Source organism: Phyllopteryx taeniolatus, chromosome 8 (genome assembly GCF_024500385.1).
Source record: "Phyllopteryx taeniolatus isolate TA_2022b chromosome 8, UOR_Ptae_1.2, whole genome shotgun sequence".
Taxonomy (NCBI): Eukaryota; Metazoa; Chordata; class Actinopteri; order Syngnathiformes; family Syngnathidae; genus Phyllopteryx; species Phyllopteryx taeniolatus.
Genome location: NC_084509.1, coordinates 9095403 through 9121728, shown reverse-complemented (window position 1 = coordinate 9121728; position 26326 = coordinate 9095403). Strand labels below are relative to the sequence as shown.

The 26326-nt window shown below is 43.5% G+C and overlaps 1 protein-coding gene across 9 annotated transcripts in view; it reads left to right on the top strand.

The window, feature by feature from the left end:
• Positions 1-26326, top strand: part of ncam1b (neural cell adhesion molecule 1b) — a 115247-nt gene that overhangs the window by 46791 nt on the left and 42130 nt on the right. For 5 of the 9 annotated variants that reach the window (XM_061781567.1, XM_061781570.1, XM_061781571.1 and 2 more), the window contains 8 exons: positions 218-292; positions 748-957; positions 2465-2608; positions 7868-8005; positions 8646-8763; positions 14522-14682; positions 15600-15742; positions 19885-19908. In XM_061781567.1, the coding sequence (XP_061637551.1) occupies positions 218-292; positions 748-957; positions 2465-2608; positions 7868-8005; positions 8646-8763; positions 14522-14682; positions 15600-15742; positions 19885-19908 (1013 nt within the window). The remainder of the gene's footprint in view (positions 1-217; positions 293-747; positions 958-2464; positions 2609-7867; positions 8006-8645; positions 8764-14521; positions 14683-15599; positions 15743-19884; positions 19909-26326) is intronic. The other 4 variants (XM_061781569.1, XM_061781568.1, XM_061781575.1 and 1 more) reach the window with 1 other exon arrangement.

Genomic DNA, 26326 nt, shown 5'->3' with positions numbered 1-26326 from the left:
TCATATCAACCTATTGTCACTTTAGCCATATTGTACTGATCAGCTTAGTTAATTCTTTAGTTAAGACCGAGGCATGTAGTGTTCTGATTTTGACTCTTCAGTGCCAGGTTATTGTTTGTAGGCTTCTGCTGCTAAAATATTTTTTTCATGACAGCGTTTTGTGTTCCTCCCATATTCTTTGAATTCATTTTGAATGTTATTGTGTCTCCTCCTCTAGTGTCGCTGGACGTGCAGATCACACCCAGTCATGGTGAAATCAGTCTTGGGGAGTCCAAATTCTTCATGTGTGAAGGTAAGCTTAACAAGTTGTCCTGACACTGTAAATAACACTTTGGTGGACAATACACTTGAAACATTAACCAAAAATAAAATACAGTATCTTTTATTGTTCTCCGCACACTATCTACATGGGGACTGGGGGAAACGGATCAGCAGAGATAATCACTATTGTTTGTTTTTGGTGAAAACAAGGTACAATGCACAACGTACCATATTAGTGTAATTACCAACAATTTGTGTAATCCTATTGTAGTCTGTAAGGTTATGTAATTATCATTCAGCCTCTGTTGCTGAGTCACATGGCCGGCGGTGGTGGAGTGTGAGTTGCGACGCCCATAAAGCACAGGCTTCTGCGCATAAAAAAAGAGTGTATCATCAGTACTATTCAGTCCGGGGGAACTGATTGATTTTGCTTTACTACTTTGTACATACATACGTACTCATTTTATTTTCGCTGCTGCTCTCCAGTTATTGGAGGGGCAAAGCACATAGACTGGTTTGGGCCAAACGGTGAAAGGATAGAACCAACCAGACCGAACATCATGGTGACCCGAAACGACGTGACGTCATCCATCCTGACGCTGTACCGAGCTGTGACGGAGAACGCCGGCACGTACAAGTGCGTCGCCACCAATGGAGATCAACAGGGAGAGTCAACGGTTAACATCAAAATTTTCCGTACGTATTTTCCGCCCAAACTCAAAGCAGAAATAAACCCACACTGTTTATTAAACGTGTAGTATTTTATTGACTGCTCTAGGGCAACACATTACTCTTTTGATTTTTTTTTTGCCTGATGATAAATTTTTCATCAATTCGATAAATGGTCGGAAGACCATTAGAAGGCTGCTTAATGATGCTGTCTGTTTTGAAGCTCCTGTGATGAATGTCTTATATTTTTCCATGAATGCCATGCATCAGACATGAGTTTCCCCGCTTTTCAACTCTTTCACTGTTTGTGTTAGATTACATACAAAGCGGCCAGCCATGCGTATAACAAATAGGAGAACCTATTTACATAGTTTGATGCTTAGATCTTAAGTATTTGTATTCTTTTTTGAAAAGGAAAAATCTCAGCCGTGTATTAGAAAAGGGACCATCATAGCCAGACTGCCTCCTAGCACAATGTCAGCCACTTTTCTCCAAGCAATTATTACTTCCACCTGGAGGCACAGACTGTTACAAAGCACACTTTTTATCTTTTTAATCAACCGAACGTCACCAGATAAGATTACACTCTGCAACATTTGACCCGAGTCAAGTGTTTAAGCTCGCCATAGTGCTTCAGTGCCACCAGTAAACGCCGTCAGTTGGTTAGTTGAGAATGGAAGTCCACTGCAGTAAATATAGTCAGCCGAAAGAACTTGATTAAATTACATGGCAGAGGAAAGCTGAGCAAACTAATTTTAAGTGGCGAAAATCCTTCTCAAAGAAGCTGGCAGACATAAAATTAGTTTAACAATGGCTTGTTTAAACAAAGGAGGATCTACAAGTTGTAAAGTGATTGGTAAAACAGACTAACACCGGGCCATGATGATCTATAAATGATAAATATCATCATCCACTTAAAAAAGAACACCTGGACCTATTGTTCCTACAGAGACATTAATAGTTAACTGTGGATATCATTTAAACTTTGTTGTGAACTAAAACAGCAGCACCTACAGAGGCACACATACAGTGTCTCCAATACTTATTAAAGTTTAAAGTAAAAGACAATTATAAGTTCCCTGTGCAGCAGTAATGAGCTTACGTTATGTGGAGACTGTCTTTAATGGCGATTAGCAACAATTAACCAAAAACCTACCAAGGCACTTAGTCCCTCATATAAATTAAAGTGTGGACAATTAATAGTTCCATGCACAGTATTAAAAATGTTGAGACAGCGTCATTAACGACTTGTAGGGTGTCAGTGGGCTCTGGTGTGACTGCTCAACAATGTTGTGTGCATCCATGCAACATTATATTGTATATTTATTTAATTTCTCCATAGGTCTTTTTTGTTTTGTTTTTAACGCCAGTTTCACTTGACAGAAATTGTAAAATTGTTCCCAAAATGTCTGTCCCCATCTGCATCTAATTTTGCTTAAAAGGGATATACAGTATATTAAACCAATGAATACAAATAAAATCCTCAACAATGAGACTTGATGAGCATAATTACACTAACTGGCTATTTTTTCAGAGAGAATCACCTTCACGAATGCGCCGTCGCCACAAGAGTTTACGGAAGGAGACACCGCAGTCATCGTATGTGATGTCATCAGTTCCCCTCCACCCACCATCCTCTGGAAATACAAAGGAGCTAGAATTCAGATGGAAAAAGACGGTAAGATGGCAATCAAATGAACTCAAGAATATAATTGAAATTCAAAGCGGTGTTCATCATTGTCAGGCTGCAGGAATTATTACATTTTGGGACCACTAGTTTGAAAATTGAAGTGGTGCATCGATGGAAGCACCTCTCCATTATGAAAAAAGGGTTTGGTCAAATTTGCTTTTAGCCCAACATGGGATACATATTATGTCTGAAATGAGATATGTACAGAACAATTTTTGTGTAATTGTGTATGACAATGTTAAAATTTTTCACCTGGCCCGATGTGCGTCTATGCCAATTTTGTCCGAATTGGTGAATGTTGAGGCCCTCAAAAATGCAATCTATTGGGGAGAATAATAATGATAATTTCTACAGTTACAAAAGGGTCCCTTTTGTAAGCGGTTGCTGCTCAGGCCCAAAATATATAAGCTCTTCTTGAAATGTAACTTCTTTTAAGGTAAACGCCTAAAAATATGAAGCCTATAGTGGAATGCAAATTGGAAATAATGATTATGATTTAAAAAGCCGAGACAAGTATGGTGCCTGGTCAGAATACAATCCCATGATTATAAAAATGCAAATGTACTGGTAATGGGTTAGTGACTGTGTCCCTTTTTCACTCTCACTTTTATTCACGAAGTAGGAGGTAAAAATTAATTTGCTTTTGAATGTGAAAATACTGTTGACCCCGAGCAATATCACAGTCTATTGAATTGTCGCTGGCACATCATAACACAAGCTCGCGCGGGGGCTGTAACGTTGTTTTGAATCATCACGATTGACTTTATTAGGTCAACATTTCATCTCAAACTCTGGTTGTTTTCTTTAAGGATATATTTTAGTATGTACAGTATGTGGCGCATTAATAATGAATTGCTCCTACAGTGGTGCATCTGAATATGTACACAGTTCCGTCGATGTCCATGTTACTCTAATATTCTAATCTTTGGGAAATAATATAAAGGGAATATATTAGGTCCAGTAACAGTATAGGTGAGATTTTTCAAGTAACATTTTAACTGTAATTTTGCCACTGTATAAAACAAGTATATGTTCAACATGGCATCTGCTTGGTAAAATAAGTCATTTGTGTATGTATGTGTCTATTTTACTACTGGGTGGTACAGTGCTGAAGTGGTTAGCACATCTGCCTCACATTTCTGAGGTTTGGGGTTGGAGCTGCGGCCATACTGAGTGAAGTTTGCATGTTCTTTCTGTGCTTGTGTGGGTTTTCTGGGGGTATTCCAGAAACATGCACATCAGGTTAATTGAAGATGCTAAATCAGTGGTGGGCCCCCCTCTGGAGCCAGGTCTGGAGGTGGGGCTCGAAGGCGGGCGCCTGGTGGCCGGACCTGCACCCATGGGGCCGGGCCGGGCACAGCCCGAAAGGGTAACGTGGGTCCCCCTTCCCATGGATTCACCACCTGTGGGAGGGGCCATAGGGTTCGGGTGCAGTGTGAGCTGGGCAGTGGCGATCCGAGCCCCGGCTACAGAAGCTGGCTCTAGCGACGTGGAATGTCACTTCTCTGGCAGGGAAGGAGCCTGATCGTGTGTGTGAGGTCGAGAAGTTCCGACTAGATATAGTCGGACACGCCTCCACACACAGCTTGGGCTCTGGTACCAGCCCTCTCGAGAAGGGTTGGACTCTCTTCCACTCTGGAGTTGCCCATGGTGAGTGGCGCCAAGCAGGTGAGGGTATACTTATTGCCCCCTGACTCGGCGCCTGTACGTTGGGGTTCACCCCGGTGGACGAGAGGGAAGCCTCCCTCCGCCTTCGGGTGGGGGGACAGGTCCTGACTGTTGTTTGTGCCTATGCACCAAAGAGCAGTTCAGAGTACCCACTCTTTTTGGAGTCCTTGGAAGGGGTGTTGGAGAGCGCTCCCGCTGGGGACTCCATCGTACTGCTGGGGGACTTCAATGCTCACATGGGCAGTGGCAGTGAGAAATGGAAGGGCCGTGATTGGGAGGAATCTGCTGACCTCGACTCGGGACGTTGTGAGTCGGTGGGGAGAATACTTCGAAGACCTCCTCAACTCCACCGACACGGCTTCCCAAGAGGAAGCAGAGTCTGGGTTCTCTGAGGCAGGCTCTTCTATATCTGGGGTTGAGGTCACCGAGGTGGTTAAAAAGCTCCTTGGTGGCAAGGCCCCGGGGGTGGATGAGATTCCCCCAGAGTTCGTAAAGGCTCTGAATGTTGTGGGGCTGTCCTGGTTGACACGCCTCTGCAACATCGCATGGACAACGGGGAGAGTGCCTCTGGATTGGCAGACTGGGGTGGTGGTCCACCTTTTTGAGAAGGGGGACCGGAGGGTGTGTTCCAACTACAGGGGGATCACACTCCTCAGCCTCCCTGGTAAGGTCTATTCAGGGGTGCTGGAGAGGAGGGTCTGTCGGGAAGTCGAATCTCAGATTCAGGAGAAGCAGTGTGTTTTTCGTTCTGGCCGTGGAACAGTGGACCAGCTCTACACCCTCGGCAGGGTCCTTGAGGGTCCATGGGAGTTCGCCCAACCAGTCTACATGTGTTTTGTGTACTTGGAGAAGGCGTTCGACCGTGTCCCTCGGGGAGTGCTTGTGGGGGGTGCTTCGGGAGTATGATACAGGCTGTTCGGTCCCTGTACGACCGGTGTCAGAGCTTGGTCCGCATTGCCGGCAGTAAGTCGGACTCGTTTCCGGTGAGGGTTGGATTGCGCCAAGGCTGCCCTTTGTCACCGATTCTGTTCATAACTTTTATGGACAGAATTCCTAGACACAGCCGAGGCGTAGAGGGGATCCGGTTTGGTGGCCTCAGAATTGCATCTCTGCTTTTTGCAGATGATATGGTTCTGTTCGCTTCATCAAGCCTTGATCTCCAATTCTCACTGGAGCAGTTTGCAGCCGAGTGAAGCGGCTGGGATGAGAATCAGCACCTCCAAATCTGAGACCATGGTCCTCAGTCGGAAAAGGGTGGTGTGCCCTCTCCGGGTCGGGGATGAGATCTTGGCCCAAGTGGAGGAATTCAAGTATCTTGGGGTCTTGTTCACAAGTGAGGGAAGAATGGAACGGGAGATCGACAGGCGGATCGGTGCAGCGTCTGCAGTGATGCGGACTTTGTATGGGTCCGTTGTGGTTAAGAAGGAGCTAAGCCGAAAGGCGCAGCTCTCGATTTACCGGTCGATCTACGTTCCTACACTCACCTATGGTCACGAGCTGTGGGTCGTGACCGAAAGAACAAGATCCCGGATACAAGCGACCGAAATGAGTTTCCTCTGCAGGGTGTCCCGGCTCTCCCTTAGAGATAGGCTGAGAAGCTCGGTCATCCGGGAGGATCTCAGAGTAGAGCCGCTGCTCCTCCACATCGAGAGGAGCCAGATGAGGGGGCTGGGGCATCTGATCCGGATGCCTCCCGGACGGCTCCCTGGTAAGGTGTTTCGGGCATGTCCCACCGGGAGGAGACCCCGGGGATGACCCAGGACACGCTGGAGAGACTATGTCTCTCGGCTGGCCTGGGAACGCCTCGGGATCCCCTTGGAAGAGCTGGAGGAAGTGGCTGGGGAGAGGGAAGTCTGGGCGTCCCTGCTAAAGCTACTGCCCCCGCAACCCGACCTCGGATAAGCGGTAGAAAATGGATGGATGGATAAATCAGGGGTGTCCAAACTTGGGTCTGGGGGCTATCTGCGGCCCGTAATCCATTTATTAGCGGCCCACGGGATAGAATAAAATGAACATTTGACATTTGGCCCAGGTTGTTTGCCTGCATTGTACTATGGTACTTACTTTCTACAATTGTTGGCAAGGCATGAGAAGAGAAGAAGTTCGTTCTCACTTCATTGTTTTCAACTAATCACACAACATTTGGTAAGATATGACACCAAGGTCAACTTGGTACAGAATGCTCCTGTTTTGGTTCTAAATGTGGAGATGTGATCTGCCCACTGGCCACCCTAAAATCCTGAAAAATCATTGACTTTTTGCTTTATTGTGATTATTATTATTTTTTTTAAATACACAGTATATATACAAATAAATGCATTGTAACTTTGCGGCACGGTGGACGACTGGTTAGCACATCTGCCTCACAGTTCTGAGGACCCGGGTTAAAATCCGGCCTCGTCTGTGTTGCATGTTCTCCCTTTGCCTGTGTGGGTTTTCTCCAGATACTCCGGTTTCCTCCCACATCTCAAAAACATGCATTTTAGGTTAATTGAAGACTCAAAATTGCTTCTAGTTGTGAATGTGAGTGCAAATGGTTGTTTGTTTATATGTGCTCTGCGATTGGCTGGCGACCAGTTCATGGTGTACACCGCCTCTCGCCCAGACTCAGCTGGGATAGGCTCTAGCACGCCCACGACCCCAGTGAGGATAAACGGTGTGGAAAATGAATGAATGAATGAATATCGTAACTTTGCATAGCTTTAACTACACTAATGTGTTGTTTTAGTATGTTAAATAAATAAAAGATGTCAAAGTGGCCATTGCCTTCTTCGATTTTTATGTATGTGGCCCTTGGAAGAAATGTTTGGACACCCCTGCTCTAAATTGTCCTTCAGTGTGAATGTGAATGGTTGTTTGTCTGTGTGCTCTACAATTGACTGGCGACCAGTTCAGGGTGCACCCTGCCTCCCCCCAAAGTTAGCTGGGATAGGTTCCAGCTCATCCTTGACCCTTGTGAGGATAAGCAGTACAAAAAGTGGATAGATGAATGGATTTGATGAGTTTGGGGGATTTCCCCTGTATTAAATATTTCCATCGAGTTGAGCTTGTGCGTTAATGCAGTTTCTCAACCTTTATCAAGCCAAGGCCCATATTTTACATTAGAAGACTCACACAACACCCAAAATAAGTCCCAAAACTTGACTGAAATAATGCTGATCTAAACTCAATTTACTAACAAATTTACACACTCAGTGTGAAATCTGGGCTTGTTCAGTTGAACAGAAAACTATTATTATTTTGTATCAAATGGGAACAGGTGGTTAATTTGTACCTTCTGCCATTTAGTGGAAGAGCATTTACTTGTTCTAACCGCCACTATAAGTCACTGACACAGCTAGATGAACAAACTACATTACATAGGAAATAATACCAATTAACAGAAATTTTATTATTTATCGTAACACACCAGATCATCTCTCAATGTGTCCCAATGAGATGCCAAACAGACAGACATGAATGATGACAGCTCTAATATGTCAGACACCACTTAAACTACCACTCTGCAAGTTTTGTACAACCACAGCTGTTTTGCATGACTTAACAATCCCTCACAATGCTTTTATCTTCCCTATCAAGTTCGCTTTAAGGTGCTGAGCAACAACCACCTTCAAATCCGCGGCATAAAGAAGACGGACGAGGGCTCGTACACATGTGAGGGACGCCTGATGGCCCGCGGCGAGATTGATTTACGGGTTATCACGGTCGTCGTAAATGGTTAGCAGAGCTTTCTCGACTGTATTGTCTTCCTATTTGTGCTTTTGTGTGTGTGTGTACACTTAGAATAGTGATTTCCAACCATTATGGAGCCAAGGCACATATTTTACAATTGAAAAATCTCATGGCACACCAACAAACAAAAATGTCACAAAAAGTGGAAACATTAATTACTGTATGTACTTCCTGCCATCTAATAGAAGATCAGTTCTTTGTTCTGTCTCTCACTATGCCTCACTGGCATAATTAGATGACTAAAGATACATTATTTCTTGGAAATAAATAATATTTTGAGCAATTAAGTAAACCTTTTATAATTTTCCACGGCATACCTGAAGAGCACTCACGGCACACTAATGTGCCCTGACACACTGGTTAGGAATCACTGACTTAGAGGCTCAAAACGTGACTGTGGAAACAGTTGCCCATAGCAACTGGGGAACACGAAGCACTCATACCAATGGCGTGTGTCTGCTCCCGAGTTCTCTGCCTATGGGACAATGTGTGCCTAAAATGTGTTCTGTTTTTGATGGTGTTTTACATCCTGTTTTTATTAGTGAAGCGACGACATAACATCGATCGACCTTGTGTGTGTGTATGTGTGTATGTGCTTCTGTGTCTGTCTCTGTGTGTGTCTCAGTCCTCCCGACCATCAGGGTATGGCAGTCAGAGGTGAACGCCACAGCAGATGTGGGCCAATCTGCCATGTTGACCTGTGCAGTCGATGGTTATCCTGAACCCATGGTGACCTGGACAAGGTAAGAAGTGGGGTTTTTTTTAATCTAAAGAGAAAAATATGACTGACGTGACTTAAGTGTTTCAGCTCGGCATAAATTGTAATTGATTCTGATGAAAATATATTGTCGTTAGACGCCGTGTGCCATTTAGTCACCAGATGGATCATCCACTTAAGATAAATAAACAGCCCTTTCCTTTCCCTTCAGGAAAAAAAACAAGTAGTAACTGTAACAACCTCAGTTCCATTCAATCCATTTTCTTTGGAGATTGTCCTCATTAGTGTCCCACGTAAGCTAGAGCCTATACCACCTGACTTTGGGCGAGAGGTGAAGTGTACCCTGGACAATGGATAAATAGACATTAGACATCTAATGACACTCACATTCACACCTACAGACAATTTAGTCCTCAATGAAAATGAACTTAACATGCATGGTTTTGGATGTGAGAGGGAGAAAACGTACACAAGCAAGGGGAGGACATGCAAACTCAATGCAGAAAGGCTGGAGTCGAACCGCGATTCCACAACCTTGGTTTATAAATGCTACTGTTCACACTAAGATTTAAACATTAACTAGGCTTTACACGATCAGGATTTTTGGGGTCGATCACCGAGTTTAAAAGACCAATACCGATCACCGATCCTATCAAAAGATGGAGCAATGTGTCTATTTAAATGACTTGTTCATTTACTGTATATACTTGTTTACTGTATACTGAGTATCTTCAAAAGTATTCTCTACCATTTTAGACAAAAGGTAAAACATTAATGACCTTTAGGGGGGATTCAAAGATTGGCCACTGACATAAGTTTAAGTTTTCCGTCATGTCAAACCAACATTACAACATGACAGAAATAATGGGTGCTAACATAGTGTAATTAAATTACTTCGCACAAACGGAAACTTTAGAGCATGATTCGACAGAACGCTGGCATGTTATCGTACAACCGTTAGTGTGAGCACTAGGTTGCAAGGCTACAGAACATTTTGTTGCCTGCTTTCAAGCTGTATCGTATTAAAAGTATGTGAACATACATCAACCAATCCGTGAATGAACATCCTCTCCTGAGCATCGGTGATGACCACCACGTTTTTCCTTATTTTATTATTTTTTTTCTCCCCACACAATAAATATGTGCGAGCTATTCTTGTTGTCGTCGCCATGGTAACAAGTGTATCCGGTCGCGTTTGTGTTGACAAGATAAAGCCCAGTGTTCGTAAAAGACGAGATGTAGTGGTATCAGAATACAAGACTTTATTGCAGTCGTCTGACAGTACAATCGTGAAAGACCAAATTTGTCTTGTAGTCTGATCCAGGTTATTTCGGGTTGTCTGTCTCAGACATGTTTTAAAAAAAAAAAATACTTTATTGGCGGTCAGATATTTACTAGACTTTACACCGATTTGATCGACTTGATCGGTATCGGCCGATAATTATCGTTTTATGCTGATCGGCTTTAATGTCGTAATTTGCCGATCCGATTAATGATGTTATTGATCGGCTCCACAAAAGACATTTACTCCGCGTCGCCATCGTGTACTGTACAACCCCAATTCCAATGAAGTTGGTCCGTTGTGTTAAACATAAATAAAAACAGAATACAATGATTTGCAAATCATGTTCGACCTATATTTAATTGAATACACTACAAAGACAAGATATTTAATGTTCAAACCGATAAACTTTATTGTTTTTAGCAAATAATCATTAACTTAGAATTTTATGGCTGCAACACGTTCCAAAAAAGCTGGGACAGAGTCATGTTTACCACTGTGTTACATTACCTTTTCTTTTAACAACATTCAATAATCGTTTGGAAACTGAGGACACTAATTGTTGAAGCTTTGTTGGTGGAATTCGTTCCCATTCTTGCTTGATTTACAGCTTCAGCTGTTCAACAGTCCGGGGTCTCCGTTGTCGTATTTTACGCTTCATAATGCGCCTCACATTTTCAATGGGAGAGAGGTCTGGACTGGAGTCAGGCCAGTCTAGTACCTGCACTCTTTTACTACGAAGCCACGCGGTTGTAACGTGCAGAATGTGGTTTGGCATTGTCTTGCTGAAATAAGCAGGGGTGTCCATGAAAAAGATGTTGCTTGGATGGCAGCATATGTTTCTCCAAAACCTGTATGTACCTTTCAGCATTAATGGTGCCTTCACATATGTGTAAGTTACCCATGCCATTGGCACTAACACAGCCCCATACCATCACAGATGCTGGCTTTTGAACTTTGCGTGCATAAAAGTCCGGATGGTTCTTTTCCTCTTTGGCCCGGAGGACACGACGTCCACAATTTCCAAAAACAATTTGAAATGTGGACTCGTCGGACCACAGAACACTTTTCCATGTATCAGTCCATCTTAGATGAGCTCGGGCCTAGAGAAGCCGGCGGCGTTTCTGGGTGTTGTTGATAAATGGCTTTTGCTTTGCATAGTAGAGTTTCAAGTTGCACTTACGGATGTAGCGCCGAACTGTATTTATTGACATTGGTTTTCTGAAGTGTTCCTGAGCCCATGTGGTGATATCCTTTACACATTGATGTCGGTTTTTGATGCAGTGCCGCCAGAGGGATTGAAGGTCACGGGCATTCAATGTTGGTTTTCGGCCTTGCCGCTTACATGCAGTAATTTCTCCAGATTCCCTGAACTTTTTGATGATATTATGGACCGTAGATGATGAAATCCCTAAATTCCTTGCAATTGTACGTTGAGGAACATTGTCCTTAAACCGTTCGACCATTTTCTCACGCACTTGTTCACAAAGAGGTGAACCTCGGCCCATCTTTGCTCAATTCAGGGAAATTCCTTTTATACCCAATCATGGCACCCACCTGTTCCCAATTAGCCTGTTCACCTGTGCGATGTTCCAAACAGGTGTTTGATGAGCATTCCTCAACTTTTTTACCACCTGTTCAGTTTGAACATTAAATATCTTGTCTTTGTAGTGTATTCAATTAAATATAGGTTGAACATGATTTGCAAATCATTGTATTCTGTTTTTATTCATGTTTAACACAATGTCCCAACTTAATTGGAATTGGGGTTGTATATTTGAGTCCAAAAAACAGTTTATTTTTAGCCTTTTCGCGTCTTTTGACATAGTACTTTAAATATCTGACCGCCAATAAAGTTATTTAAAAAAAAAAAAAAATGTTGGCACTTGAATGCCTGAATCAGACTACAAGACACATTTGCTCTATGTCAGACTACTGCAATAAAATCTTGGGATTCCGATACTACCACATCCCGTCTTTTATGATCACTTACTTTATCTCGTCAACTCAAACGCGACCGGATATACTCGTTACCATGGCGACGACAACAACAATGGATCGCGTCGTGTGTATTATAAGAACAAAATGGGGGGGAAACGTGCTGGTGGTCACCGGTGCTCGGGAGAGGACTTTAATTCAAGGATTGCTTGACGTATGTTCACGTACTTTTAATACGATACCGCTCGCAAGAAGGCAACAAAACATTATGTAGCTTTTGGTAGTATGTAAACATGCCGGCGTTCTGTTGAATCATGCTCTAAAGTTTCGGTGTGTGTGAAGTAATTTAATGACAATAAAGTAATTTAATTACAGTAAGTTAGCACGCATTATTTCTGTCATGTTGTAATGTTGGTTTGCATTACCTGAATAGAGAATACTATACTCAGTATACAGTACACAAGTACATACAGTAAATGAAGTCATTTAAATGCTCCATCTTGCGATCAGATCGGTGATCGGTTATCGCTTTTTTAAACTCGCTGATCGGCCCCAAAAATCCCGATCGTGTAAAGACTAAATATTTACAGTACTACGTAAAAAGACATGCGACAAGGCTAAAAACAAACTAGCTTTTGGATTCAAATATACTGTACACGATGGCGACGCGGAGTAAATGTCTTTTGCGGAGCCGATCAATTTCATCATTGATCGGATCGGCGAATTATGACATGACATTAAAGCCGATCGTCATAAAATGATACCGATCAAGCCGATCAGATTGGTGTAAAGTCTAACGTTAACTGCTGATTATGTTGCTTACCATAACCTACTGAAAAAACGGCACGCAGTGAGGCATGTACAGTCTCTGATAAATTTGAGTGTGAACGTGCTAAATGAGCTCCCACTGCAGTAGTAGAGATGTGAATGATGAAATCCTCAGTTTGTCTCTGCACAATGTTGTGTGTCCATTTTGTGTTAAACTACAGTTTCTTTTTAGATAAATTGTAATATTGTTTAATATTAGTAACAAAAAAAAAACGGTGTCCAAATAGAGGCCTCCTCCCCTAGCAGAAGCCTTCAGCAGTTCACCCAAGAACAATATCGATGATAATCTGCTCGTGTGACAAAGGCCAAGATAAAGATGAGAAGCCATGTAGTTACTATAAAAACTGACATTGATGGCATCACATCTTGTCAGTGTTGAAAATAGTGAAACATGTTTGCGTCATGAAGTGATTCTAAGTAAATCTTAATTTCATTCCTGCCGTTTTGCCGTCTTCTGTTATTTGTTATTGAAATGCATTTGGTAGGTTAACTGGAGAGGTCATTGAAATAGGACATCTATTGACATTAAATCATACGGTGAATTAAGACCGCGAAACCTGAAGACTGGCATCTTCAATAGCCACATTGTTCTGTGTGACACTGATAGGCCCTTGCTTTGTTAGACAGGTTGTGTTTATCATGTTGCCCTGGCAGTGGTTTCCTTCTACTGTGTGAACTTTAGGACAGCGAGAGTGAAATTTGTTTTGTTTTACAGAATTAGCGAGATCAGATAGTAGTTAGTACACAGTACAGACAAAATGTTTAGATTTTTTTTCTCCCCCATTCTAGAATTTTTTAAATATATTTCTCCTCATGCCAAACAAGCTTTGAGACAGTTTTTTTCCACAGTTCCTTCTGATCTTAGTCTTGCAAAAAGTAATAGGAGTAAATATATTTTCTTTACAGATAATGTGAAAGTGTTTCCTCTAGGAAAAATAAATGTTACCTTTGTCAAAACGTGTAAAAACACGATCTTTAATAAATGAATATTTTAAGTGGTTAACAATTTAACAGCAGATGAGGAATCAAAAGTTTCCAACATGTCAATAAATCACTCCTTTTGCAACGTACAGTATGAATTGGCACCATGTCTTTGGCAATGTTCAGCGCAATTGACTCTGTGATTGTCTTTCACTGGGCTCCTATCTTGTCAAACTGAAAACAATGTGAAAATTATTCTGCTCATATATAGTCTTAGAGGGAATTAAAGCCGCTCGTCGCTATTTTACAAACATGTCGCTTGAGGGGTAAGAAAGGTCAATAAAGTGACAAAGTCGCTAATGACAACACTGACTGTGCTGTTGTTAACTAACTAATTTTGTTAGTGTAAACAGTGGACATCAGCGGGGACGCACTTTTAACTACGTAAATGGGCCTTGTTTTGGAAGCTAAGCACAACTAACTCAACTGAGCAGCCAAATGAAATGACGTCACTTTGTACTTATATTGTGGGGGAGGGAACTCGCACTACAAAGTATACGCCCCAGTCCCATGGGGCTGTTTTAGCCCCACTCACAAAATCAGGAAAATGTAAACATCGAAAAAAATGCTAAAACTACATATCAACAATTCAGCACTATATTGCATTGTCTTTGCATTGGTTTTCAGCACTTCAAATTTTTAATATTATAAATATTTCATGTATTTAGAAACAAAACATGAATATCTGCTCAGATCGCCTTTAAAATTCAAGGGATCGATTGATGGAGATTGTGTGATTTTTTTCGTCCTCCAGGAACCAAATGGCTCTGGAGGCTGGAGAGAAGTACGCCTTCAACGAGGATGGCTCGGAGATGTCCATCATGGACGTGAGCAAGCTCGACGAGGGCGAGTACACTTGCATCGCCAAAAACAAGGCTGGGGAAACAGAGCAGGAGCTTAGTCTGAGAGTATTTGGTGAGTGGGGAATACTTATTTCCTACTATATAAGTGAGAATATATTTTAAAAAGCTCCAAGTGTGTGGGAATGAGATTTAGGAGTATGTAAGTAGGTGTGGGGAGACATTAGGATACTATGTGTGTTCTTCTTATGATGAAGTGTTGTTTTCCCTTCGCCCTTGTCAAGGAAAAAAACTTTAACTAAAAATGCAAAGTAGCAGTGTTCGGCCAGATTGTTTAGCCTCCTCTACTTTGCAACCTATAAATAGCCTCAAACACATTCGTGATCTTCAAAGCATTGCTGCACTAGTGCCAGTGCTCTTTAAAGATTCTTTTTTCTCTGCTCCCACACAAGCAAGCACCAATGCTAGTTTGTTGTGCCTTCACTCGTTCAGATATTGATTTAATATTCTAATCATTTTGAAAAAAATAAATTATTGTGTTTTGTGTAATGACACCAGGAACAAGACAGTTGCTCCTTTGCTCATCAAATAATTACTGGTGGCTATTCATGCGGTTTTAATACAGAATTGCAAATATGTCCCTCTGCTGAGTATTGTAAAATCCTCAATTGTTACTGTGTGGGAATGCTACAATGTGTTTATCCTCTGCAGAGTGCGAGGGAGGGAAAAGAAGAAAAAAAAAACGCTTCAGCAGTAGGGCTTTAATTTACTTTGCTCCACTGGCGTCACCCTGAAAGGACCTCACCAACAATTTGGTGAAATGTAAACAGAAATGGAGGCCAAGCCTTCTAACACTGGTGCAATTGTCCCATTAATTAAAGTTTAGATCCTCGTGTGGTTATACTGCTGGGAGGAGACAGCTTATTACGATTTAGCCTCAACGCCTCCCCTCGCATGTCATGCTGCTCGTCCTTCCTTTGAACGCATGCCAAATCCAGCACTCACTGGTTGTGACCACTTTGTGTTTGACAGTCAAACCCAAGATCACCTACATTGTAAACCAAAGCACATCCGAGATGGAGGAGCAGGTCATGCTAACTTGTGAGGCCTCGGGGGATCCAACGCCCACCATCACCTGGAGCTACGGCAACCGTGTCTTCACCGACGGCGAGCAAGTAAGGCACAAATGCAAGCAATTATTAACTTACAGTAATCATGACCGCCAATTACACTTAGTGGTCTTAGTTTTCCATTTCCGGCTCTTGTTGGGTAATGTGTGATCTTACGTACGTATGTAAAGAAAATTCTCATGTACCCCATACTTGTGATATGCACGAGAGATGGGTCCTCCTCCTCTTCTCGTGAGTGGTTGGGGGTCCCTTGCGGACCGTGGGGCCTGCTGTTGGGTTTTGTCCCTGCCTGGTCTGGAGGCGGGTCCACCTCCCGCACTCGGGGGCAGGTAGTGGGTGCTGGGGGACTCCCGGGGTTGGTACTGCGGGGCTGGGTGTGGCGGCCCTCGCACCCTGTGATTGTCCTGCTGGATGGGCCCGACTTGCAGGACCCATGCCTCTTAATGACTCACTTAGCACAGACTCACACCATTCAGTGTAAATATTTTTTTTACTAGTCACATCCGGGCACACACACATATTCAGGGTTTCTTGGGGGCTGTTGTGGGGTCGGGAGAGTGCGGGGGTCGGACTGGGTTTCAGTACGTCAGTGTTATTTCACGGTCTAGACACCCTGCCCCACCGCCCTGCTTTTAATGGATTACACACAATCATCCCCTTTATTTTAATGTACTACATACACCTATCTCCGGAGGGCAGCAAGTTTTGGGTGGGGGAGGTTTGGCTGCGGGGCAGCAGTGTCTGGTACGCCTGCCAGTCAGGGACCTGGCAGTGATAGTAACGGGGGGAAGTGGGTTCTCACTAGGCTCATGGCGGTGATCCTGGGGCCGGGCCTCTCTGGCTGGATGGCTGCTTGGTGTAGGGGCTCCCCTCTCATGCCCCGTGACTGCTCTCCGGGTTCCCCCCCTTATAGTTCCCTTGTCGGGCTTTCCACCAAACGGGACATCATCTCTCCTTCAGGTTGGGCGGGGGCTGGCTACATTGTGGGCCTAGCGGGTTAGTGGGGGGCGTCTCGCTCTCCTGGGGTTTGGGAGCGGTGGTGGCGGGGAGCATGTGGGGGGGTGGCGTTGGGTCCCTGCGGCCGCCTCTGGGGCACCTCTGTGGGTCCGGTGGACCACCCTGGATCCCTCGGTGTGCGAGGTGTCCTGTCCACCGGGCTGCTCTCGGGTGGACTCCTGGGGCTGACTCCGCCTCTCGATTGGGTGGGGTAGGGTCCTCACCCGACGCGGTGCAGGCACAAAAATTACAGGACACTTCTGACGGTTATTGTGCAATGCGAGGCAGTGTCAGTTCACTTGCATGTGTCTGCAGACACACACCCCTGGGACTTATTTGCTAGGTGTGGGGCCACTCACTCATTGTGATAAATAACAATTTCTTGGGTATCCCCTCATTACATCCTACAGAGGTTTATAATTTACATAGCCACTCCCACCTCAGCTGTACAGCCGGGTCCACGACCCCTGTCCTGCTTGTTTCCCCTTCTGTCCCTGTCCTGTCCAGTCTTGTCCTATATTGTCCAGGGTGTAGCACTACTGACTTATACAACACTCAAATCCAATGTGTCATTGTACTAGTTATATAATGCTTTACTTTCCTCATCTTGTTTACAGCTAGTGCTTTGTCTTTTGTTGTCTTCTTTTCCTATATTATTTAATTACCATTTCACTCTCCTTTGTTTTTTCTGTCACTCTCCTTTAAAAACTTTTTTCTGTTCGACTGAACGACTGTAATTCTCAATAAATATCCATCGGAATACATAAAAAACACAGTGACAGCTTGAAACGTCCACTGTGACACAGTAAAACTGTTCTGGCATAAAATGGATACAGATGTTCCTTTCTGATTGACCTAACAGCAGAACAGGACAAACAAAAAAGTATCTTGAAGCAACTGAGGCAAAATGGAATGTGCTACTTGGCTACAAACAGCAGAAGTGATATTATTCACCGTCAACTAGTGATGTCATCGATGGGAAGTTATAGCTAAATCCACACAGACTTTCTTTGGCACAACTCCTTCAGGCAGCTGATAAATTTATATAGTAGCAATAGAAAACACTACCGGTCAGAAGTTTTAGAGCACCCCAGTTTTTTTTTTTTTTTAATGAATGCCATACAGTTCAAGTCCAATGAGTAGCTTGAAATTGTACAAAGTGGTGAACTACTATACCAAAGGTTACAAAAAAAGGTTAGGTTACTCAGAACTGAAAACTAATGTAGTAATAATAATAATAATAATAAGAATTATAATATTTTATATAGCACCTTTAAAAACATGTTTACAAAGTTCCTTGACAGACAGTAGAACACAGTACACCCCAAACAAGATGCTTGGGATGTATGGTGTTTTGCCATCCAGCAATTGATGTCAGAAAGGCATTCTTTTACAACAGCTAAGCTTCTAGGGTCCTCTGGTCTCAGAGGAAGGTTGTCTGTTTGTTGTCTGCATAGCAGTGAAAGAGTGAAAGGCTCTCGTTTATTTACCAAGGGGAAACATATGAATAGAAAAAATAAAATTGGGCCTAAATGCCAAAATTGGGCCTTATGGCACACCACATGCAAGGGTAGAGGTGGATGAGCAATGATTTCCTATGGTGAATGCAAAGGTTCGCTCTAAAAGACAGGAATGAAACCAAATCAGTGCAGTGTCCCTGAGCCCCCCCCCAGTGCCTAAGCCGGTTAATTAAAATAGCGTGGCCCACTGTGTACATTTCAGAACTATACAAAAAGGCATAGTCTTCAGATTCAAACCCCATCGAGCTGGTTTGGGATGAATTGGACAGATGTAAAAGCATGGCAAGTTACATGTGCCAAACATATTGAAACTCCTGCAACAGAGTTGGGAAGAACTTACGAAGCATTTTTTATTTTCATTGTAGAAAGAATGTCACTAGTGTGTTCAGCTGTTGTATCTGCCTAGAGTGGCTATGTTATTTAGTCAAAAGTTCAGAATACATTCTGGTTTGCAGATTGATTCCCTGATTACTTTTGTAACTATTTCTCTGTTCTGTGCTTGCGTTTTAGCGTACAATGTGACACTGAACTGCATGAATTAAATTTTTTAAAACATGGAAAATTGGGGTATTTTAAAGCCTTTGACCAGTATAGTGGAAATAAATTGATATAAATAATTGATCATAAGTTCTCCCAGTGAATTGATCAAGTAAATTAAATTGAATGCCCATCTCTCATTTGTACACAAACACTAAATGTCTGCACTAGACTGTCCTATAAATCATGTCTACCAATGGGATTCAATGAGTAATTTGCAACAAAGCAATACTTTTAACTTTCAGTATATGACCCTGTCACATTTTAAAAGTTGACAATATATCAACAAAAAAACACCACAACAAGTGTTCAAAAGAATACAAGGAGGTCATTCATTAGAAGCCAACATGAAATTGGGACATCCTGAATGATTAATTGTAAATTACAAGACACCAGTATCTTACGGACACATATGAAATACCTTTAACCAGTATTTCATGAAGTGTATTAATTATCTGCAGGTATGTGCAGGCAAAGCACTCCGCAGAGTTTGCGCATCGCTCATTAATTCCTCCAAATTAAAGGGCTCCTTTGAGATGGCCCGCTGGATGTCTTGCAATTAGCGCGACAATACTGCATTCAGCTGTCAACCTGGAGATTAGATTCAATTTAAACGTTCCCAAATGTCATGAAAATCAACCCGAATTCCACTCTTTCCCAATCCAGTCCAATCCAGAGGCCTGTGATTAAATTCAACATCTGCTTCTTACTATGTTTGCTAGAATGAGCGGTTTGATGATCGTGTTCATTTAGCATTTTCGATCACGTTGCTCTGCTCATGCTAGTGATTGAAAGGGTTCTACATTTTATGCTTTGCTGTATATGCTCTATTGTTTCACTCCTAGGTTATACTGTACGCATCTTTTCAATTTGTTTTTTGCACCACAGTAATGAAGCACTACTAGCTTCCATTACATCCTTGAGCAATATTCTCCCATAACATTTAATGGTGAAATCATCAAAAAAAAAAGAACACCTGCCTGTTATTATCCTCGCAAAGCTCATGCAGCCTGCTTCCTCAAGGGTCTTGCTATGGCTGCGAAGTAATGAGGGGGAAAATGTTGAGAGAATGGTGTACATCAAGGCGGGATTGTGGAGCTGCTCCATTACATGCACTACATTCTCTCCCTACAGGCACACCTAAACAGGATCTATCAGGTATGAAATCGGCGTGGCACACAAATGTACTGTGGCAAAGTGCGCCTCCAGATTTTGAATCCTATTATCCCAATCTGGTGGAAGTTTGACTTGACTGCTGCATGTGCTCCAAGTGTAGTCCATCAAAAAGTAATTGATCTTGGCATAGTAGCATGACATCTGATGGTTTGTCATCATGTAACTAAAAGGTGAAACACCATTTTCATTGTCTCCTGATCACTCTCAATCTTTGCATCGTAGCATGAGGTTGCCTCATCCACGTCCATCTCCATCTCCATATGGTAGTTGTCTAGACCAGCCTTTCCAAAACTTCATGTCACTCACCTCATTTTATATCCTGAGAGATGTGGTGCTCCCCCCATCCTCAGCACAACCTCCAAAGAAATTTATAGCATCTTGTTTAATCTTACAAACATGATCAAAATGTAAAAAAAACAAAAACAAAATAAAAGCTACCAGAAGCTAGGCATGGAAAGTTAGCTTTTCTTATTAAATGTTTGCTACTACCCCTCCCTTAGTCGTCACCTTATCGTGGTGGAGGGGTTTGTCCAAGTGATCCTAGGAGCTAAGTTGTCTGGGGCTTTATGTCCCTGGCATACTTATCGCTCCCCGGCTCTGCAACTGTACATTGGGGTTCACCCCGGTAGATGAGAGGGTAGCTTCCCTCCACCTTCGGGTCGGGGGGACGGGTGCTGACTGTTGTTTGTGCCTATGCACCAAACAGCAATTCAGAGAACCCACCCTTTTTGGAATCCTTGGAGGGTGTGGTGGAGAGCGCTCCCGCTGGGGACTCCTCGCTCGAGACCTAGAAGGGCGTGACTGGGAGGAACGGTAACCTTGATCAGAACCTGAGCGGTGTTCTGTTTTTGGACTTCTGTGCTCATAATGGATTGTCCATAACAAACACCATGTTCAAGAATAAGGGTGTCCGTATGTGCACTTGGCTCCAGGACACCCTAGACCACAGTGCGATGATCGACTTTGTGGTCGTGTTATCTGACTTGTGGCCGCATGTCCTGGACACTCGGGTGAAGAGAGGGGCCCAGCTGTCAATTGATCACCAACCGGTGGTGTGTTGGCTCCGATAGTGGGGGAAGATGCTGGTCCGACCTGGCAGGCCCAAACGTATTGTGAGGGTCTGCAGGGAACATCTGGCAGAATCCCCTGTCAGAAGGAGTTTCATCTCCCACCTGCGGCAGAACTTCACCCACATCTCGGGGGGGGGGGGGGGGGGGGGGGGGGGGGGTGTGGGGGGACATTGAGTCCGAGTGGACCATGTTCCGCGCCTTCATTGCTGAGGCGGCCAACCGGAGCTATGGACGTAAGATGATCAGTGCCTGTCATTTTTGGCCTGTGGGACTCCTGAGGCAGCTGATGGGTATCGGCTGGCCCAGCGGAATGCAGCTTTGGTGGTCGCTGAGGCAAAAACCCGGACGTGGGAGGAGTTCGGTGAGGCCATGGAAAAAGACTTCCAGACGGTTTCAAGGAAATTCTGGTCCACCATCCAGCGTCTCCGGAGGGGACGCAGTGTACCATCATCACTGTGTATAGTGGGGATGGGGCGTCGGTGACCTCGACTCAGGACGTTGTGTGTTAGTGGTGAGAATGGGGAGACCTCCTCAATTCCACCGACACGCCTTCCCATGAGGAAACAGAGTCTGGGATCTCTGAGGTGGACTCTCCTATCTCCGGGGTTGAGGTCACAGAGGTGGTTAAAAAGCTCCTCGGTGGAAAGGCCCCAGGGGTGGATGAGATTCGCCCGAGTTCCTAAAGGCTCTGGATGTTGTAGGGCTGTCCTGGTTGACACGCCTCTGCAACATCGCGTGGACAGTGCCTCTGGATTGGCAGACTAGGGAGGTGGTCCCCCTTTTTAAGAAGGGGGAGCGGAGGGTGTGTTCCAACTACAGGAGGATCACACTCCTCAGCCTCCCTGGTAAGGTCTATTCAGGGGTGCTGGAGAGGAGGGTCCATCGGGAAGTTGAATCTCAGATTCAGGAGGAGCAGTGTGGTTTTCGTCCTGGCCGTGGAACAGTGGACCAGCTCTACACCCTCGCCAGGGTCCTCGAGGGTGCGTGGGAGTTCGCCTAAGCAGTCTACATGTGTTGTGTGGACTTGGAGAAGGCGTTCGACTTTGTCCCTCGCGGAGTCCTGTGGGGGGTACTTCGGGAGAATGGGGTACCGAACCCCCTGATACGGGCTGTTCTGACCAGTGTCAGCGTTGGGTCCGCATTGCCGGCACTAAGTCAGATTTGTTTCCGGTGAGGGTTGGACTGTTCATAACTTATATGGACAGAATTTATAGGCGGAGCCAAGGCGTAGAGGGGGACCGGTTTGGTGGCCTCAGTTTTGCATCTCTACTCCTTGCAGATGATCTGGTTCTGATGGCTTCATCTAAGCCGTGATCTCCAACTCTCATTAGAGTGGTTCGCAGCAGAGTGTGAAGCGGTTGACATGAAAATCAACACCTCCAAATCTGAGATCATGGTCCTCAGTCGGAAAAGGGTGGAGTGCCCTCTCTGGGTCGGGAATGAGATCCTGCTCCAAGTCGAGGAGTTCAAATATCTTGGGGTCTTGTTCACGAGTGAGGGAGGAATGGAACGGGAGACCGACAGGCAGATTGGGGCAGCTTCTGCCGTGATGCAGACTTTGTATCAATAAAGAAAGAGCTAAGCCGAAAAGCAAAGCTCTCAATTTACTGGTCGATCTAAATTCCTACCCTCACCTATGGTCATGAGCTGTGGGTCGTGACCGAAAGAACTAGATACCGGATACAAGCGGGCAAAATGACTTCCTCCGCAGGGTGTCTAGGCTCTCCCTTAGAGGAGAGGAGAGGCTCAGAGTAGAGCCGCTGCTCCTCCGCATTGAGAGGAGCCAGCTGAGATGGCTCGGATATCTGAATAGGATGCCTCCTGGATGCCTCTCTGCTGAGGTGCTCCAGGCACGTCGAGACTATGTCTCCCAGCTGGCCTGGGAATGCCTCGGGGTCACCCCGAAACAATAAACAAACAACCATTCGCACTCACATTCACACCTATCGGCAATTTAGAGTCTTCAATTAACCTACCATGCATGTTTTTGGGATGTGGGAGGAAACCGGAGTGCCCGGAGAAACCCCATGCAGGCACGGGGAGAACATACAAACTCCACACAGGCGGGGCTGGGGATTGAACCCCGGCCCGCAGAACTGTGCGGCAGACGCTCTAAACAGTCGTCCACCGTGCCGCACTAATGAACCTCTTTGTTTTATTGAAAAAAAGAAAAAAAAAGCATGAAAATTAGTCATTGTGTTGTCAGACCACCGTTAAACTTAGTTTTGTTTTGAATTCTTGGTTTAAAAACATTGGCATAAAGCTGCCTTTTCCAACTTTTTAAGTCATGTGCCCCCTTCCACATCCAGACAAAGATGCTCCCCCACATATCCTTCAAAAGTCCAGATAGAGCCTGACTAAAGGAGTCATGTTTAATAATGAGACAAAGTAATGAAAAATTTGTTAGCTTGCTTGATTTTTCCCTCTGGCAGTAGCCTGAAGTACTAAATTTTTATTTGCTTAGTTTTTATTTGTGGAAATGCTCATATTTAACCATTTTGTAAAACTATAAAAAAAAAATTAAAAAAAAATCACACAATGGAAATGTGGAATTATTATACCAGACCATCATGCGCACCCTCTGGAGGGACGCACCACATTTTAGGAATCACTGATTCAGAAACATTGGCATGTACAGTAGTAGGTTTTCTACACTTAATTCACACACCACCTTTAACATCCTACAAAGGTGGTGCACGCCTTTGTCCCAGCAACCCACCCACCCCCACCCGACCACCCCCCCAAAAAGTCAAAACAAATCCTTTTTTTTAAGACAGGTAAGTAAGAAAAACATAACTACTTGCAAGCTGCTGGCAGTAGCTGAAGTTTTTGTTGTTTGTTTCTTTGTTTGTTTGGAGTTAAAAGTAAAATTTCATCAAATAACCCTTTTTAATTTGTGAAAATAAAATCACAATTGGCTGACTCATAACCCATATGTGTTATTGTTATACCAGACCCTCATTTATACTTTTTAATGTCATGCACCACAGTATCGGAATCCCTGGTCTAGACAGTCTAACATTGTTGTTGTGGTCACCATAAATGGACCGTATAAATGTCATTCTCTTTGCGATCTGTCTTTTGAGAGTCAAACACTCGCCCACTAAAGGTGTAACATCAGTAGTGGCCTGTAAAGATGATGGTTTTTGATGGTTTAATTTTTCCAGCTGGATTCAATGTGTGTACAACAGAAGTACAGTGTTTTTACAGCCACCTGTCAGGCTCACAGGGGCGAGTGTTTGATCATCAAAAATAGATTGCGAGCGGCGCACTGCACTCCAAATGCGAAAAGAACCATACCGGCCATACGACGCACGTCACGATATGCCTGTTTTCTCTCTGCCCACGCTGCAGAGGCGCACTGTCACACTTTAACTCGTCACACCTCCCATTTTATCCATTTAAAGTGACCAGTCTTTAATACTTTATGGCTTTAAAAACATTTACTACCACTGCAAAGATTAAATTAATTTCACAAAACAGAAAAACAGGCAACGACCAATGCAGTCGCATATGACTCTTCACACACAGTGGCGACTGTGTGTTTTGCTTATCTCGAGTACGGCCTCAAATAAACCATTAGCAGCCCATGAATGTACCTTTTGTTTAGGTGAGGAGCAGGATAAAAACATTAGGTTTCAGAAAATTTCTACTTCAAGTTTTAAGTATTCATCAAGGAAGCAGAAAGTGGGGTTGAAAAAAATGCACAGAGAAATGGCTGCTAATTGTTTGGTTGTCTTGTTCAAGCCATCTGTATTCATCATAACTGCTGTATTTCATCAAGGATTGCTGCATCCAATGAAAGCGCATCCATTTTGGCTGATTTTAGTGTGGATTGATTGTATACTACATTAAAAAGCCAGTGTATCTGTGCATTGCATTGAACACAGAAGCTAATTAGTTGCTCGTTCGAATAAATTTTCAGCCTCTTTGTAATGTTTCACATGGAAGAGTGGTAAACTTCAGACGAATTCAATGTCCTACCAGTTTGCTTAATCAAAGTATAGTATGGTTATAAGCATTTCATACTTAGAGTTAAAACTGGATTATTTCCATACGCTATAAATGAAAAAAATAAATAAATAAAATGTTCTCACTGTCTGACATGAAATCAGACTAAGGCTGCACAATTATGGCCACAATAACAATCACGATTATTTTTTATCAATATTGTGATCATGATTAAAAATCATGATTATTCCTCATTTTAGGGGAAAATATTTTTCTACAAACAGTATGCAACAGTTTTTAGGGGGAAATGAATCCCCCTCCCAACTTTGAAATATGGGTGTGGCAGCATCAATTTTGTGGGGTTGTTTTCCTGCAGGAGGGACAGGTGCACTCCACAAAATACAAACGTAGATAGCATCATGAGGAAAGAATGTGGGAATAGTGAAGCAACATCTCAAGACAACAGCCAGGAAGTTAAAGTTTGGGCACAAATGGGTCTTCCAAATGGACAATCACCCGAAGTATGGTTACAAAGTAGCATTAGGATAATAAAGTCAATGTTTTGAAGTGACCATCACAAAGCCCTGATCTCAATCCTATTGAAAATGTATGGAAAAACCTGAAAAGGCATGTGCGAGCAAGGTGTCCTACAAACTTGGCTCAGATACAGCGAGGAGTGGGCCAAAATTCCTGCCAACTATTGTGAGAAGCTTGTGGAAGGATATTTAAACCGTTTGACCCAAGTGATACAGTTTAAAGGAAATGGGACCAAATTGAAATGTACGTAAACTTTTTACTTTGAGGAAAGTAATGAAAATTTGTCCCCCAAAAAATATAATTATTCTTGCATTTAACGAATCAAAAATAATTTTGGTAAATCTAACAGACCTAAAAGAGGAAAAGTTTAGTCTGGTTTTATGTCAAACAGAGAGGAAGGTATTTTTATTTAGTGGTAGTAAATATCTAGTTTCAACTAAGTGTTTCACAGAACAGGGGCCTTATGTACAAAGACTTGCGTGGATTTCCTACGAAACATAGTGTACGCTCAAATCCAGAAAACATACACACAAAAATATCCAGATGTATGAATATGTGCGTACGCATGAATCCAAGCACATTTCCGTCGTACATCCCAATCAACGTAGAATTGAGCGCACATGTTGGAGTAGCCGACCCCTCCCTGTCCACACCCACATTTAAATATGCAAATCATATTTAAATGAACCCTGCACCTGAGATCCCGATCTCTGCATGATCAGGGAAAAAGGAAAATGAGCAAGCTAATGATGAAAAATATTTTTTCTGTGTGAGAAGTTGCTTAATGAAGTGGAGGCGCACAAGAAAATCCTCTTTTGACACGCTGTCCTCCGGCGTTAACA